Source organism: Nerophis lumbriciformis, linkage group LG13 (genome assembly GCF_033978685.3).
Source record: "Nerophis lumbriciformis linkage group LG13, RoL_Nlum_v2.1, whole genome shotgun sequence".
Classification (NCBI taxonomy): domain Eukaryota; kingdom Metazoa; phylum Chordata; class Actinopteri; order Syngnathiformes; family Syngnathidae; genus Nerophis; species Nerophis lumbriciformis.
Window position 1 is genome coordinate 6,840,922 of NC_084560.2, and position 16,355 is coordinate 6,857,276.

Below are 16,355 nucleotides of genomic sequence, written 5' to 3' on the forward strand. Positions count from 1 at the left end.
GAATTTTTCGGACACTATTTATTTAACTGATGTTTTGTCTTGGAACCACTTTTTATACACTGACTTTTAAAGGCTATTTTCTGCCTTTATTTTGAAGGATTTTTTTGGACACTGAATTTATTTAACTGATGTTTTGTCTTTGAACAACTTTTTGTACACTGACTTTTATAGGTTATTTTGTGCCTTTATTTTGAAGGATTTTTAGGACACTGAATTTATTTAACTGATGTTTTGTCTTGGAACCACTTTTTATACACTGACTTTTAAAGGTTATTTTCTGCCTTTATTTTGAAGGATTTTTAGGACACTGAATTTATTTAACTGATGTTTTGTCTTGGAACCACTTTTTATACACTGACTTTTAAAGGTTATTTTCTGCCTTTATTTTGAAGGATTTTTTTGGACACTGAATTTATTTAACTGATGTTTTGTCTTGGAACCACTTTTCATACACTGACTTTTAAAAGTTATTTTGTGCCTTTATTTTCAAGGTGAAGCAATCGATGACTTTTCATACACTGACTTTTAAAGGTTATTTTCTGCTTTTATTTTGAAGGATTTTTTGGACACTGAATTGATTTAACTGATGTTTTGTCTTGGAACCACTTTTCATACACTGACTTTTAAGGGTTATTTTCTGCCTTTATTTTGAAGGTGAAGCAATCGACCACTTTTTATACACTGACTTTTGAAGGTTATTTTCTGCCTTTATTTTGAAGAATTTTTTTGGACACTGATTTTATTTGACTGATGTTTTGTCTTGGATACATTTTTAATACACTGACTTTTAAAGGTTATTTCATGCCTTTATTTTGAAGGATTTTTTTGGACACTGAATTTATTTAACTGATGTTTTGTCTTGGAACCACTTTTCATACACTGACTTTTAAAGGTTATTTTGTGCCTTTATTTTGAAGGATTGTTTTGGACACTGAATTTATTTAACTGATGTTTTGTCTTGGAACCACTTTTCATACACTGACTTTTAAAGGTTATTTTGTGCCTTTATTTTGAAGGATTGTTTTGAACACTGAATTTATATAACTGATGTTTTGTCTTGGAACCACTTTTTATACACTGACTTTTATAAAGGTTATTTTCTGCTTTTATTTTGAAGGATTTTTTTTGGACACTGAATTTATTAACTGATGTTTTGTCTTGGAACCACTTTTTAAAGGTTCAATTCTGCCTTTATTTTGAAGGATTTTTTTGGACACTGAATTTATTTAACTGATGTTTTGTCTTGGAACCACTTTTCATACACTGACTTTTAAAGGTTATTATTTTGAATAACGAAGGGGGTGGGGTGTGTTGGCGCCACAGCAGCTGGGCGTGGTTATGATGTTTGATACTACTTTTGTATTGGAGGCCATTATTCTTCATGACTATTATTCTCACGCGGGCCAAGACTTTGGAAGAATGATACCTGGCAATGAGGCGCAGCTTCACATCTGGCCAGAAGTGCTGTGGCCCCCAGTCCTGAGGCTGCTGGCCCAGCGAGGGGTTCTGACTGTTCAACAGCTGGAAGAACCAAATGCAGAACTGCTGCCCGAGGGCCAAAAAGTCAAAGGTGGTGTCGTTCTTCACGTCGGCAAACTCCTGGGCCGTGCTCGGCAGCGGCGTCTGTCTGCTGTGATTGCTGCGATCCTCAGCTAAGGCCTTCAGGTGGGAGATGAACAAACGGTCAGAACAACGGAAGCGTTTCCATCAACAAAGATCCAGGTCATATGTGCCCACCTCTCCATTTGACCAGAGCTGCAGCGTCCTCCTCACCAGCTGGTGCTTCTCACTGCTGGGGGGCAACTTCACCCCTTCTTTGGCCAGGTACTTAAATATGACGTCGCGGTGCACCTTCTTCCTTCTCAGGAGCTCCTCTCCATTTTTAGTGAAGGACAGGATGGCCTCTGCAGCCTCTGTGTGGAACATTCAAATAAAAGCGTTATAGTTGGTTAGGGTAAATAAATACAATGTATACATATAAGTTCATATTTACATATAATGTGATTACAAATGTATTCCCTTTGGTTAATTCATGCAAGTATATGTTAACTTTATTTTTGTTACAAAACCCATGTAAGTTGGAGGGGAACATATTTTTTCGTTCCGGTTTGGTCACATTGTTGGGGGGACAATTAGAATAGAATATAAAGTACTTTATTGATCCCCGGGGGAAATTCAGCACCACAGTTCACCCACAATAGGCAATAAACACTTCGGTATTTTTTTACATGTGAATAATATAAATACAATCTATTATACAGCATTATTCACATGTGAATAATATAAATACAGTCTATTATACAGCATTATTCACATGTGAATAACATAAATACAATCTATTATACAGCATTATTCACAAGTGAATAATATAAATACAGTCTATTATACAGCATTATTCACAAGTGAATAATATAAATACAGTCTATTATACAGCATTATTCACATGTGAATAATATAAATACAGTCTATTATACAGCATTATTCAATTGTGAATAATATAAATACAGTCTATTATACAGCATTATTCACATGTGAATAATATAAATACAGTCTATTATACAGCAGTATTCACATGTGAATAATATAAATACAGTCTATTATACAGCATTATTCACATGTGAATAATATGAATACAGTCTATTATACAGCATTGTTCACATGTGAATAATATAAATACAGTCTATTATACAGCGTTATTCACATGTGAATAATATGAATACAGTCTATTATACAGCGTTATTCACATCTGAATAATATAAATACAGTTATTATACAGCATTATTCACATGTAAATAACATAAATACAGTCTAGTATACAGCATTATTCACATGTGAAAAACATAAATACAGTCTATTATACAGCATTATTCACATGTGAATAATATAAATACAGTCTATTATACAGCATTATTTACATGTGAATAATATAAATACAGTCTATTATACAGCATTATTCACATGTGAATAACATAAATACAGTCTATTATACAGAATTATTCACATGTGAATAATATAAATACAGTCTATTAAACAGCATTATTCACATGTGAAAAACATAAATACAGTCTATTATACAGCGTTATTCACATGTGAATAATATAAATACAGTCTATTATACAGCGTTATTCACATGTGAATAATATAAATACAGACTATTATACGGCGTTATTCACATGTGAATAATATAAATACAGTCTATTATACAGCATTATTCACATGTGAATAACAAATACAGTCTATTATACAGCATTATTCACATGTGAATAACATAAATAGTCTATTATACAGCATTATTCACATGTGAATAACATAAATACAGTCTATTATACAGCATTATTCACGTGTGAATAATATAAATACAGTCTATTATACAGCATTATTCACATGTGAATAATATAAATACAGTCTATTTTACAGCATTATTCACATGTGAATAATATAAATGCAGTCTATTATACAGCGTTATTCACATGTGAATAATATAAATACAGTTATTATACAGCATTATTCACATGTAAATAACATAAATACAGTCTATTATACAGCATTATTCACATGTGAATAACATAAATACAATCTATTATACAGAATTATTCACAAGTGAATAATATAAATACAGTCTATTATACAGCATTATTCACATGTGAATAATATAAATACAGTCTATTATACAGCATTATTCACATGTGAATAACATACATACAATCTATTATACAGCATTATTCACAAGTGAATAATATAAATACAGTCTATTATACAGCAGTATTCACATGTGAATAATATAAATACAGTCTATTATACAGCATTATTCACATGTGAATAATATGAATACAGTCTATTATACAGCATTGTTCACATGTGAATAATATAAATACAGTCTATTATACAGCGTTATTCACATGTGAATAATATGAATACAGTCTATTATACAGCGTTATTCACATCTGAATAATATAAATACAGTTATTATACAGCATTATTCACATGTAAATAACATAAATACAGTCTAGTATACAGCATTATTCACATGTGAAAAACATAAATACAGTCTACTATACAGCATTATTCACATGTGAATAATATAAATACAGTCTATTATACAGCATTATTTACATGTGAATAATATAAATACAGTATTATACAGCATTATTCACATGTGAAAAACATAAATACAGTCTATTATACAGCATTATTCACATGTGAATAATATAAATACAGTCTATTATACAGCGTTATTCACATGTGAATAATATAAATACAATCTATTATACAGCATTATTCACATGTGAATAACATAAATACAGTCTATTATACAGCGTTATTCACATGTGAATAATATAAATAGTCTATTATACAGCATTATTCACATGTGAATAACATAAATACAGTCTATTATACAGCATTATTCACATGTGAATAATATAAATACAGTCTATTACACAGCATTATTCTCATGTGAATAATATAAATACAGTCTATTATACAGCCTTCTAAAAACATCCAAAAGCTTCCTTTAAGGTTTTATATACACGCTGTAAGTATATATGTAGTATCTAGTAACATTCATAATAACATGTAATAATTACATAATTTCATCATACTGTAAGTACATTTGTCATGTAGTAACATTCATAATAACGTGTCATATTTACATATTTTCATCATGCTGTAAGTATATATGCAATGTAGTAACATTCATAATAACATGTAATATTTACATATTTTGATAATACTGTAAGTATCTATGTAGTATCTAGCAACATTCATAATAACATGTAATATTTACATATTTTGATCATGCTATAAGTATATATGTAATGTAGAAACATTCCTAGTAACATGTTTTATATACATCATACTGTAAGTATATATGTAATGTAGTAACATTCATAAAAACATGAAATATTTATATATTTTCATCATGATGTAAGTATATATGTAATGTAATAACATTCATAATAACATGAAATATTTACATATTTTCATCATGATGTAAGTATATATGTAATGTAATAACATTCATAATAACATGAAATATTTACATATTTTCATCATGATGTAAGTATATATGTAATGTAGTAACATTCATAATAAGGTTTCTCATTGTATCCCATTGAGTTGTGTTTTTCCTTGCCCTGATGTGGGATGTCGTTGTGGCTTGTGCAGCCCTTTGAGACACTCGTGATTTAGGGCTATATGAATAAACTTTGATTGATTGACTGAAATATAATTTGTCTGCGTTGTTAATGTTGCTATATTTGTTGGCTATACATTGCTATCATTGTTGTTGGCGCTTTTTGGATGATATTAGAGGGCTTCATGGGCACAATGGTGTACTCCATTTGGCGGCACTGTTAGCTGCCTTTTACTAGCGTTTCTTTACGAGTTAGAATGCATAACAAATAAAGTGTTCTCGTTTTACACAGGGATTCCAAATGATAGGCAAAATTCCCCAAAAAGTGCAGTTCCAAGTCTCTGAAGCATGTTAATAAAGCTTTCGTTATCAGCAAAGTCACGTCAGCTGTGAATATTCCAACAATATGTCAATATTATTGTGACTACATTGAGTGGACATGTCACATGCTAGCTACACAGCGCTGCTAGCTAGCGCGGGCTATAAATATTAGTCATATTTACCTGTAACGTTTTCCACCACTATCATCTTATTCGTAACGGTGTCGCTCAGCGAAAGTAGATCAGCCTTCGACAACAAATGGAGTATTTTCTCACATCCTTCTCGCTCTCGCCCTGACAGCCCCGCCATCCCCGCCACGGCAGTAAGCTAGCAGGACGACAACAACAAACCCACTCCCAAACATGTCCGTGCAGGAACTGGGCTCGGCAACGGCGGTTCCCGCGTTAACGTTTAACTTTTTTTTGTCGCGTCATGACCGGCAATTGACTTTTGGATTGTTTAGATAGGTCAGTGTATATTTTTGGGTATTTAAATAAAAAAAAAAAACAACATTGGTTTATTTGAATTTCGTTTTGAATAAACAAAAAAATAACATTGAAATACCAAAACAGACACTGACCCTAAAGCAATAAATAAATAAAAAGACGGTTCGATTTTCATATTATATTTCATTAAAGAAAAATTAAACCCTCCAGTAAAAGAAACGGAAAAACAGACCAAAACGGGTTGTTTTTTTTCACATTATAAAACCGGAAGTTTTATTTTCAAAGTAAAAGCGGGGATACTCCAGTGCGTAGTGATTTCTGTAGATGTCAGTCCTCGTTATGTCATGTCTAAAATAATTCATTTGTAAGGCTCCAAAATACATTTTAGCCAGCGTCACAGGCACACGGGTACTTTAGTAATTATTCCCGCTTTTACTCTGAAAACAAATTTCCCGGCGTCCGCCAAAAGAAAAACAAAAAAAAACATCCGTTTTTCCTTTCCGTTTTACTGGGGATTTGATTGATTTTCATATTATATTTCATTGGAGAAAATTTAAACTCTCCAGTAAAAAGAAACGCAAAAACAGACCAAAATTGATGTTTTTTTCCTATTCTAAAACCGGAAGTTTTAGAAGTAAAAGCGGGGATAATACTTTATATATTTGAAGCTCCATATATAAACAATTTTGGACGTGACATAGCAAAAAAGGACATCTACATATATCCCTACGCGCATATTCCACTAAAGTAATGGCAAAATATGATTAGATATGCGCCATACAGCACTATACAACTTTCCTTACAGGCCAGTCTGCGGTGAAATCTCTACTTCCGGTATAAGTGACGGAAAATGAAAATTAATTATTGTTCGTCTGTTATTAGTTCCTGTTGATATATGCGATTTCTGTAGATGTCAGTTCTCGTTATGTTGTGTCTAAAATAATTTATTAGTAAGGCTCCAAATACATTTTGCCGGGCTCACAGGCACACGGGAACCGTAGTAATCATTCCCGCTTTTACTTTGAAAACGAATTTCCCGGCGTCCGTAAACGAAAAACATCCGTTTCGTTTTCCTGGGGATTTTCAATTTAAATTTATATTTCATTAAATATAGAAATAATTATCCAACCGTTTTTTTATATTTAGTTATTGTTTTTCAACACCATTTTATTTTTGTGTGTGTGTTTTAAAACAAATTTGAAATAAACCACTTGTTTCATGTTTTTCGATTTCCATCGATAAAAAGAACGGTCAATGACCAAAATACAATGTTTTAAATTGTTGATTGGATGTTAAGGGCCTCTAAATAAAGTCAGTGATATGACACGCCTCTGACCGCTACATTTTGTGTTATATTAAACAAATAGAAATACAATATGATTGTAGCCACATAAATAAATTGACCTTAAGGATTAATCACACGAAAAAAATACATGACAAAAATCAGCTTTAATGATTTCTTTTTTTGTCGATACACCCTGTATAGGTTGGGAGGATTAAACTTCCGGGGCGCACTTGAACGCGTCAGGAGATGGACACGCTAGCTGGTGGCTACAGCAGCGCTATGCGACTAAATGTAATATATAAATAATCAAACTTCATACTTTGAACAAGATATACGCTTTCGACTGGAGACATTTTTACCAGCGCTGCCGTTCAACAGCTGATTCCCAAAGATTAAACGGGACTATTTCAACGCTGAAAGGTAACGTAAGCGTTTCCTCATCCGGGTAACAAAGTCTCACCTTGACTATTTGTCACATTTAAACACTTCTGTTTTTTTAAATGTCTTCAATTAAACTTTGCAATCGCTTGATTGTTTAATTACTGCTTAATGAGGTCTTTGAGTGCAGCTTGTGTCGAAATATACCAAAAACATTCTTATAAACAGTTGGACTTTGCACTTAAATGTTTCCAATGGCGTTGACTTTATCGCTACTATCGAGATAAATCATTGACTTTATGTTTGTAGTCCAAATAAAACACACTTCGTGGAGAATATTTGACCAACCTTTTTCATCTCTGACTCTGTTAACTTCTCAGTATGTTCACACAAACACTTGGGTGTAATAATTGATGATAAAATTAATTGGAAATCTCATGTAAACAATATACACCATAAAGTAGCAAGAAACACGTCAATAATGAATAAAGAAAATAATGTTCCAGACCAAAATTCACGTCATATTCTCTACTGCTCACTAGTGTTACATATCTGAGTTATTGTGCAGAAGTATGGGGAATAACTACCAAACTACTTTTAGAGAGCTAACTAGCTTATGTTGACAAATTGAGCTGCTGCATCGCCTCTGAGTTGGTGAAAGTTAATTCTAGATTATAAGTCATGCCTCTCGCCTGGATAGGAGAAGGTTGTGGACAAAAACCCACAAGTTGGTCAACTTTGACATCCAACTTAGACCCGGAGATGGCAAGAAGCTGCTGGCAAAAGTCAGCTAACAATGGAGCCAATGGAAGTCGCTCTATCCTACCAATAAAACACTGTAAAAAAAACATCCTAAAACCTCCATCAAAGTTTTACATACGTTTTTGATCATACTGTAAGTATATATGTAACATTCATAATAACATATACTATTTACATATTATTATCATGCTGTAAGTGTATATGTAATGTAGTAACATTCATAATAACATGTAAAATTTACATATTTTTATCATGCCGTAAATATATATGTAGTATCTAATAACATTCATAAAAACATGTAATATTTACATATTTGGATCATGCTGTAAATATATATGTAATATAGGAACATTCATAATAACATGTAATATTGACATATTTTCATCATGCTGTAAGTATATATGTAGTATCTAGTAACATTCCTAATAACATGTAATATTTACATGTTTTGATCATACTGTAAGTATATATGTAGTATCTAGTAACATTCATAATAACATGTAATATTTACATATTTGGATCATACTGTAAGTATATATGTAGTATCTAGTAACATTCATAATAACATGTAATATTTACATATTTGGATCATGCTGTAAATATATATGTACTATAGGAAAATTCATAATAACGTGTAATATTTACACATTTTCATCATGATGTAAGTATTTATGTAGAATCTATTAATATTCATAATAACATGTAATATTTACATATTTTCATCATGTTGTGAGTATGTATGTAATGTAGTAACATTCATAATAACATGTTATATTTACATATTTTGATCATACTGTAAGTATATATGTAGTATTTAGAAACATTCATAACATGTAATATTTACACATTTTGATCATGCTGTAAGTATATATGTAGTATCTAGTAACATTCATAACAACATGTAATATTTACATGTTTTAATCATGCTGTAAGTATATATGTAGTATCTAGTAACATTCATAATAACATGTAATATTTACACTTTTGGATCATGCTGTAAATATATATATACTATAGGAACATTCATAATAACGTGTAATATTTACATATTTTCATCATGCTGTAAGTATATATGTAGTATCTATTAATCATAATAACATGTAATATTTACATATTTTCATCATGCTGTAAGTATATATGTAGTATCTAGTACCATTCATAATAACATGTAATATTTACACATTTTTATCATACCGTAAGTATATATGTATTATCTAGTAACATTCATAATAACATGTAATATTTACATATTTGGATCATACTGTAAATATATATGTAATATAGGAACATTTATAATAACGTGTAATATTTACATATTTTCATCATGCTGTAAGTATATATGTAGTATCTTTTAATACTCATAATAACATGTATTATTTACATATTTTCATCATGCTGTAAGTATGTATGTAATGTAGTAACATTCATAATATGTAATATTTACATATTTTGATCATACTGTAATTATATATGTAATATAGGAACATTCATAATAACGTGTAATATTTACATATGTTCATAATGCTGTGAGTATATATGTAGTATCTATTAATATTTATAATTTGTAATGTTTACATATTTTCATATATATGTAATATAGGAACATTCATAATGTGTAATATTTACATATTTTCATCATGCTGTAAGTATATATGTAGTATCTATTAATATTCATAATAACATGTAATATTTACATATTTTCATCATGCTGTAAGTATATATGTAGTATCTAGTAACATTCATAATAACATGTAATATTTACACATTTTGATCATACTGTAAGTATATATGTATTATCTAGTAACATTCATAATAACATGTAATATTTACATATTTGGATCATGCTGTAAATATATATGTAATATAGGAACATTCATAATAACGTGTAATATTTACATATTTTCATCATGCTGTAAGTATATATGTAGTATCTATTAATATTCATAATAACATGTATTATTTACATATTTTCATCATGCTGTAAGTATGTATGTAATGTAGTAACATTCATAATATGTAATATTTACACATTTTGATCATACTCTAATTATATATGTAGTATCTAGTAACATTCATGATAACATGTAATATTTACATATTTGGATCATGCTGTAAATATATCTGTAATATAGGAACATTCATAATAACGTGTAATATTTACATATGTTCATCATGCTGTGAGTATATATGTAGTTTCTATTAATATTTATAATATGTAATGTTTACATATTTTCATTATGCTGTAAGTATGTATGTAATGTAGTAACATTCATAAAAACATGTAATATTTACATATTTCGATCATACTGTAAGTATATATGTAGTATTTAGTAACATTCATAATAACATGTAATATTTACATATTTGGATCATGCTGTAAATATATATGTAATATAGGAACATTCATAATAACGTGTAATATTTACCTATTTTCATCATGCTGTAAGTATATATGTAGTATCTAGTAACATTCAAAATAACATGTAATATTTACACATTTTGATCATGCTGAAGTATATATGTAATGTAGTAACGTTCATAATAACATGTAATATTTACACATGTTGATCATGCTGTAAATATATATGTAGTATCTAGTAACATTCATATTAACATGTAATATTTACACATTTTGATCATGCTGTAAGTATATATGTACAAACCCCGTTTCCATTTGAGTTGGTAAATTGTGTTAGAAGTAAATATAAACGGAATACAATGATTTGCAAATCCTTTTCAACCCATATTCAGTTGAATGCACTACAAAGACAAGATATTCGATTTTCAAACTCATAAACTTTATTTTTTTTTTCAAATAATAATTAAGTTAGAATTTCATGGCTGCAACACGTGCCAAAGTTGTTGGGAAAGGGCATGTTCACCACTGTGTTACATGGCCTTTCTTTTTAACAACACTCAGTAAACGTTTGGGAACTGAGGAGACACATTTTTGAAGCTTCTCAGGTGGAATTCTTTCCCATTCTTGCTTGATGTACAGCTTAAGTTGTTCAACAGTCCAGGGGTCTCTGTTGTGGTATTTTAGGCTTCATAATGCGCCACACATTTTCAATGGGAGACAGGTCTGGACTACAGGCAGGCCAGTCTAGTACCCGCACTCTTTTACTATGAAGCCACGTTGATGTAACACGTGGCTTGGCATTGTCTTGCTGAAATAAGCAGGGGCGTCCATGGTAACGTTGCTTGGATGGCAACATATGTTGCTCCAAAACCTGTATGTACCTTTCAGCATTAATGACGCCTTCACAGATGTGTAAGTTACCCATGTCTTGGGCACTAATACACCCCCATACCATCACACATGCTGGCTTTTACACTTTGCGCCTATAACAATCCGATGGTTCTTTTCCTTTTTGGTCCGGAGGACACGACGTCCACAGTTTCCAAAAACAATTTCAAATCTGGACTCGTCAGACCACAGAACACTTTTCCACTTTGTATCAGTCCATCTTAGATGAGCTCAGGCCCAGCGAAGCCGACGGCGTTTCTGGGTGTTGTTGATAAACGGTTTTCGCCTTGCATAGGAGAGTTTTAACTTGCACTTACAGATGTATCAAACAACTGTAGTTACTGACAGTGGGTTTCTGAAGTGTTCCTGAGCCCATGTGGTGATATCCTTTACACACTGATGTCGCTTGTTGATGCAGTACAGCCTGAGGGATCGAAGGTTTCGGGCTTAGCTGCTTACGTGCAGTGATTTCTCCAGATTCTCTGAACCCTTTGATGATATTACGGACCGTAGATGGTGAAATCCCTGAATTCCTTGCAATAGCTGGTTGAGAAAGGTTTTTCTTAAACTCTTCAACAATTTGCTCACGCATTTGTTGACAAAGTGGTGATCCTTGCCCTATCCTTGTTTGTGAATGACTGAGCATTTCATGGAATCTACTTTTATACCCAATCATGGCACCCACCTGTTCCCAATGTGCCTGTTCACCTGTGGGACATTCCAAATAAGTGTTTGATGAGCATCTCTCAACTTTATCAGTATTTATTGCCACCTTTCCAAACTTCTTTGTCACGTGTTGCTGGCATCAAATTCTAAAGTTAATGATTATTTGCAAAAAAAAAATGTTTATCAGTTTGAACATCAAATATGTTGTCTTTGTAGAAAATGGATGGATGGATGGATGGATGTATTCATTTTGTATTTACATCTAACACGATTTCCCAACTCATATGGAAACGGGGTTTGTAGTATCTAGTAACATTCATAATAACATGTAATATTTACATATTTTGATCATGCTGTCAGTATATATGTAGTATCTAGTAACAGTCACAATAACATGTACAATTTAGATACTTTTAATATATACTTTTAAGCATACGGCGGTGTATTAATTTCACAGACGCATCACAACGTTCACTTTCCCTTCAACAACAACAAGACTATTAATCATGGCAACAAAGACCACTTTTGGGCAAATGATGATCCAGAAACTTCTATTTTAAGTGTGTGAAGCATTACATTGTATCGTATGCACGTTCCAAATAAACTGGAACTGAACTGAACTGAAAAAAGCAAATTACTGCGTGAGCTGGCTCGAAGTTAGTTTTCCAGAACACATTTAAATGACCTTAATATATCGTGTTTGTCTTAAAGAAATGGATTAACATAGCTCGGTTATGGGATTGCAAATCGGTTCTCTCTTGCATGTCGTGAGTGAATTTGTATGATCTCCAACACTAAAAGACACATTTAAAGTGGAACTCGGAGGATTTTACTCCCTTTCTGGCCTCTAAATTAGAGATCGACTGATAGTTTTATTTTTTCATGGCCGATACTGATACAGATTACTATTATCAAGGAGGCCGATAATCGACATTCATTAATATTATATGGCAGTAAACATCTGAACAAGACTAAGTTGTTTTTAACATAATTTTTAGTAAGGTGAGGCCAGTAGTGACATAATGTTTGATGATGTGTTTATTTAGCAGCAAAAAGCATCGAACACCTTTATTAAGTGTGTCTAAGACAGACCTGGGCAATTATTTTGACTCCAGGGGCCACATTTAGAGAAAAAATGTGTCTGGGGTCCGGTATATCTAGTTTTAGGAACACTAATACAAAACTTCACAATAATGTCTCAATGCTAAAAACGTTACGACAGACCACCTGAAACAGAATGGAATTTTAATTTTTTTTTACTGACTGAGACACCCAGAATGTACATGAAAATAATTAATGTGGGTTTTACAATATTTACTATGAAGGATAAAACACTGAATATTGACAGCATATGAACGTCACAGACACGTTATTTATTGTGTCCGCCACATTATCTTATTTGGTCTTTTATGTGGTCTACCATGTCATTTTATGTGGTCTACCATGTCATATTATGTGGTCTACCATGTCATGTTATGTGGTCTACCATGTCATATTATGTAGTCCGTCACATGATTTCATGTGGCTTTCGAAAAGTGAGAAATAATAATGTACTTGTTCTTTTTTATTGACAGGAAGTTACTGCATGCAAATACAGTACAGACCAAAAGTTTGGACACACCTTCTCCTCATTCAATGGGTTTTCTTTATTTTCAGGACTATTTACATTGTAGATTGTCGCTGAAGGCATCAGAACTGTGAATGAACACATGTGGAGTTATGTACTTAACAAAAAAAGGTGAAATAACTGTAAAGCTGTTTTATAATCTGTAATAGCATGTTTTAACATGATAAGCAGTATTATTAGTTATTAATAGCATGTTTTAACATGATAGGCAGTAATATTAGTTATTAATAGCATGTTTAACATGATAGGCAGTGTTATTAGTTATTATTAACAAGTTTTTACATGATAAGCAGTGTAATTAGTTATTAGTAGCGTGTTTTAACATGGTATGCAGTGTTATTAGTTATTAATAGCATTTTTTAACATGATATGCAGTGTTATTAGTTATAAATAGCACATTTTAACATAATAGGCAGTGTTATTAGTTATTAATAGCATGATTTAAGATGATAAGCAGTATTATTAGTTATTAATAGCATGTTTTTACCATTATAGGCATTTTTAATAGTTATTATAGTATGGTTTAACATGATAAGCAGTGTTATTAGTTATTAATAGCATGTTTTAACATGATAGGCAGTGTTATTAGTTATTAATAACATGTTTTAACATGATAAGCAGTGTTATTAATAGCATGTTTTAACATGATAGGCAGTGTTATTAGTTATTAGTAGCGTGTTTTAACATGATATGCAGTGTTATTAGTTATTAATAACATGTTTTACCATGATATGCATGTCTTAACATGCTAGGCAGTTGTATTAGATATTAATAGCATGTTTTAACATAATAGGCAGTTTTATTAGTTATTATTAACAAGTTTTAACATGATAAGCAGTGTAATTAGTTATTAGTAGCGTGTTTTAACATGGTATGCAGTGTTATTAGTTATTAATAGCATTTTTTAACATGATATGCAGTGTTATTAGTTATAAATAGCACATTTTAACATAATAGGCAGTGTTATTATTTATTAATAGCATGTTTTAACATGATAAGCAGTATTATTAGTTATTAATAGCATGTTTTAACATGATAGGCAGTGTTATTAGTTATTATTAACAAGTTTTAACATGATAAGCAGTGTAATTAGTTAATAGCATGTTTTAACATGATAAGCAGTATTATTAGTTATTAATAGCATGTTTTAACATGATAGGCAGTGTTATTAGTTATTATTAACAAGTTTTAACATGATAAGCAGTGTAATTAGTTATTAGTAGCGTGTTTTAACATGGTATGCAGTGTTATTAGTTATTAATAGCATTTTTTAACATGATATGCAGTGTTATTAGTTATAAATAGCACATTTTAACATAATAGGCAGTGTTATTAGTTATTAATAGCATGATTTAAGATGATAAGCAGTATTATTAGTTATTAATAGCATGTTTTTACCATTATAGGCATTTTTATTCGTTATTATAGTATGGTTTAACATGATAAGCAGTGTTATTAGTTATTAATAGCATGTTTTAACATGATAGGCAGTGTTATTAGTTATAATAACATGTTTTAACATGATAAGCAGTGTTATTAATAGCATGTTTTAACATGATAGGCAGTGTTATTAGTTATTAGTAGCGTGTTTTAACATGATATGCAGTGTTATTAGTTATTAATAACATGTTTTACCTTGATATGCATGTTTTAACATGATAGGCAGTGTTATTAGTGATTAAAAGCATGTCTTAACATGATAGGCAGTGCTATTAGTTATTAATAGCATGTTTTAACATGATAGCCAGTGTTATTAGTGATTAAAAGCATGTCTTAACATGATAGGCAGTTTTATTAGTTATTAATAGCATGTTTTAACATGATAGGCAGTGTTATTAGTGATTAATAGCATGTTTTAACATGATAGGCAGTGTTATTAGTTATTAATAGCACGTTTTAACATGATAGGCAGTGTTATTAGTGATTAATAGCATGTTTTAACATCATAGGCAGTGTTATTAGTTATTATCTGCCGTAATAACAGCAGATGATGTGCTGCTGGTGATTCACTTCTGTCTGGGAGGGAATGGAAAAGGTGTCAATAATTCAACGTTACCACAGTCTGTGTCTGCTAATGTTTGAGCTTGTATTTTCTCAATGTGATGCAATATCCACTTTGCAAGTACAAAAAAAGGTGACATAACTGAAAACATGTTTTATGTTTGTTTCTTCAAAGTAACCCCCCTTTGCTCTGACTACTGCATTGCACACTCTTGGCATTCTCTCAATGAGCTTCAAGAGGTAGTCACCTGAAAGGGTTTTCACTTCACAGGTGTCATAGTTTTGATGCCTTCAGTAACAATCTACAATGTAAATAGTCATGAAAATAAAGAAAATGCATTGAAATGAGAAGGTGTGTCCAAACTTTTGGCCTGTACTGTATAGATACTGAAATATCTGCCCGATTTCAAAGCAAGTTATCCTTCAGTCTATTCGTAAAAAAATATAAGAATCAGAGAGTTGCTTATGCAAATGACGTAACGGGGCCA

General features: G+C 31.1%; 2 protein-coding genes across 4 annotated transcripts in view; one reads left to right on the plus strand and one right to left on the minus strand.

Annotated features, from left to right (window-relative positions):
• lg13h3orf38 (linkage group 13 C3orf38 homolog) overlaps positions 1-5,879 on the minus strand; it is a 28,829-nt gene extending 22,950 nt beyond the window's left edge. The window contains exons 1-3 of the mRNA XM_061970646.2: positions 5,638-5,879; positions 1,738-1,913; positions 1,427-1,659 (exon numbers count right to left, since the gene is read on the minus strand). Coding sequence (XP_061826630.1) covers positions 1,427-1,659; positions 1,738-1,913; positions 5,638-5,764 — 536 coding nt within the window. The 5' untranslated portion in view covers positions 5,765-5,879. The remainder of the gene's footprint in view (positions 1-1,426; positions 1,660-1,737; positions 1,914-5,637) is intronic.
• Positions 5,880-7,413: 1,534 nt separating this feature from the next.
• LOC133613883 (uncharacterized) overlaps positions 7,414-16,355 on the plus strand; it is a 76,082-nt gene continuing 67,140 nt past the window's right edge. For all 3 annotated transcript variants that reach the window (XM_061971758.2, XM_061971757.2, XM_061971761.2), the window contains exon 1: positions 7,414-7,606. The gene's annotated coding sequence lies outside the window, so the exon portion shown is untranslated. The remainder of the gene's footprint in view (positions 7,607-16,355) is intronic.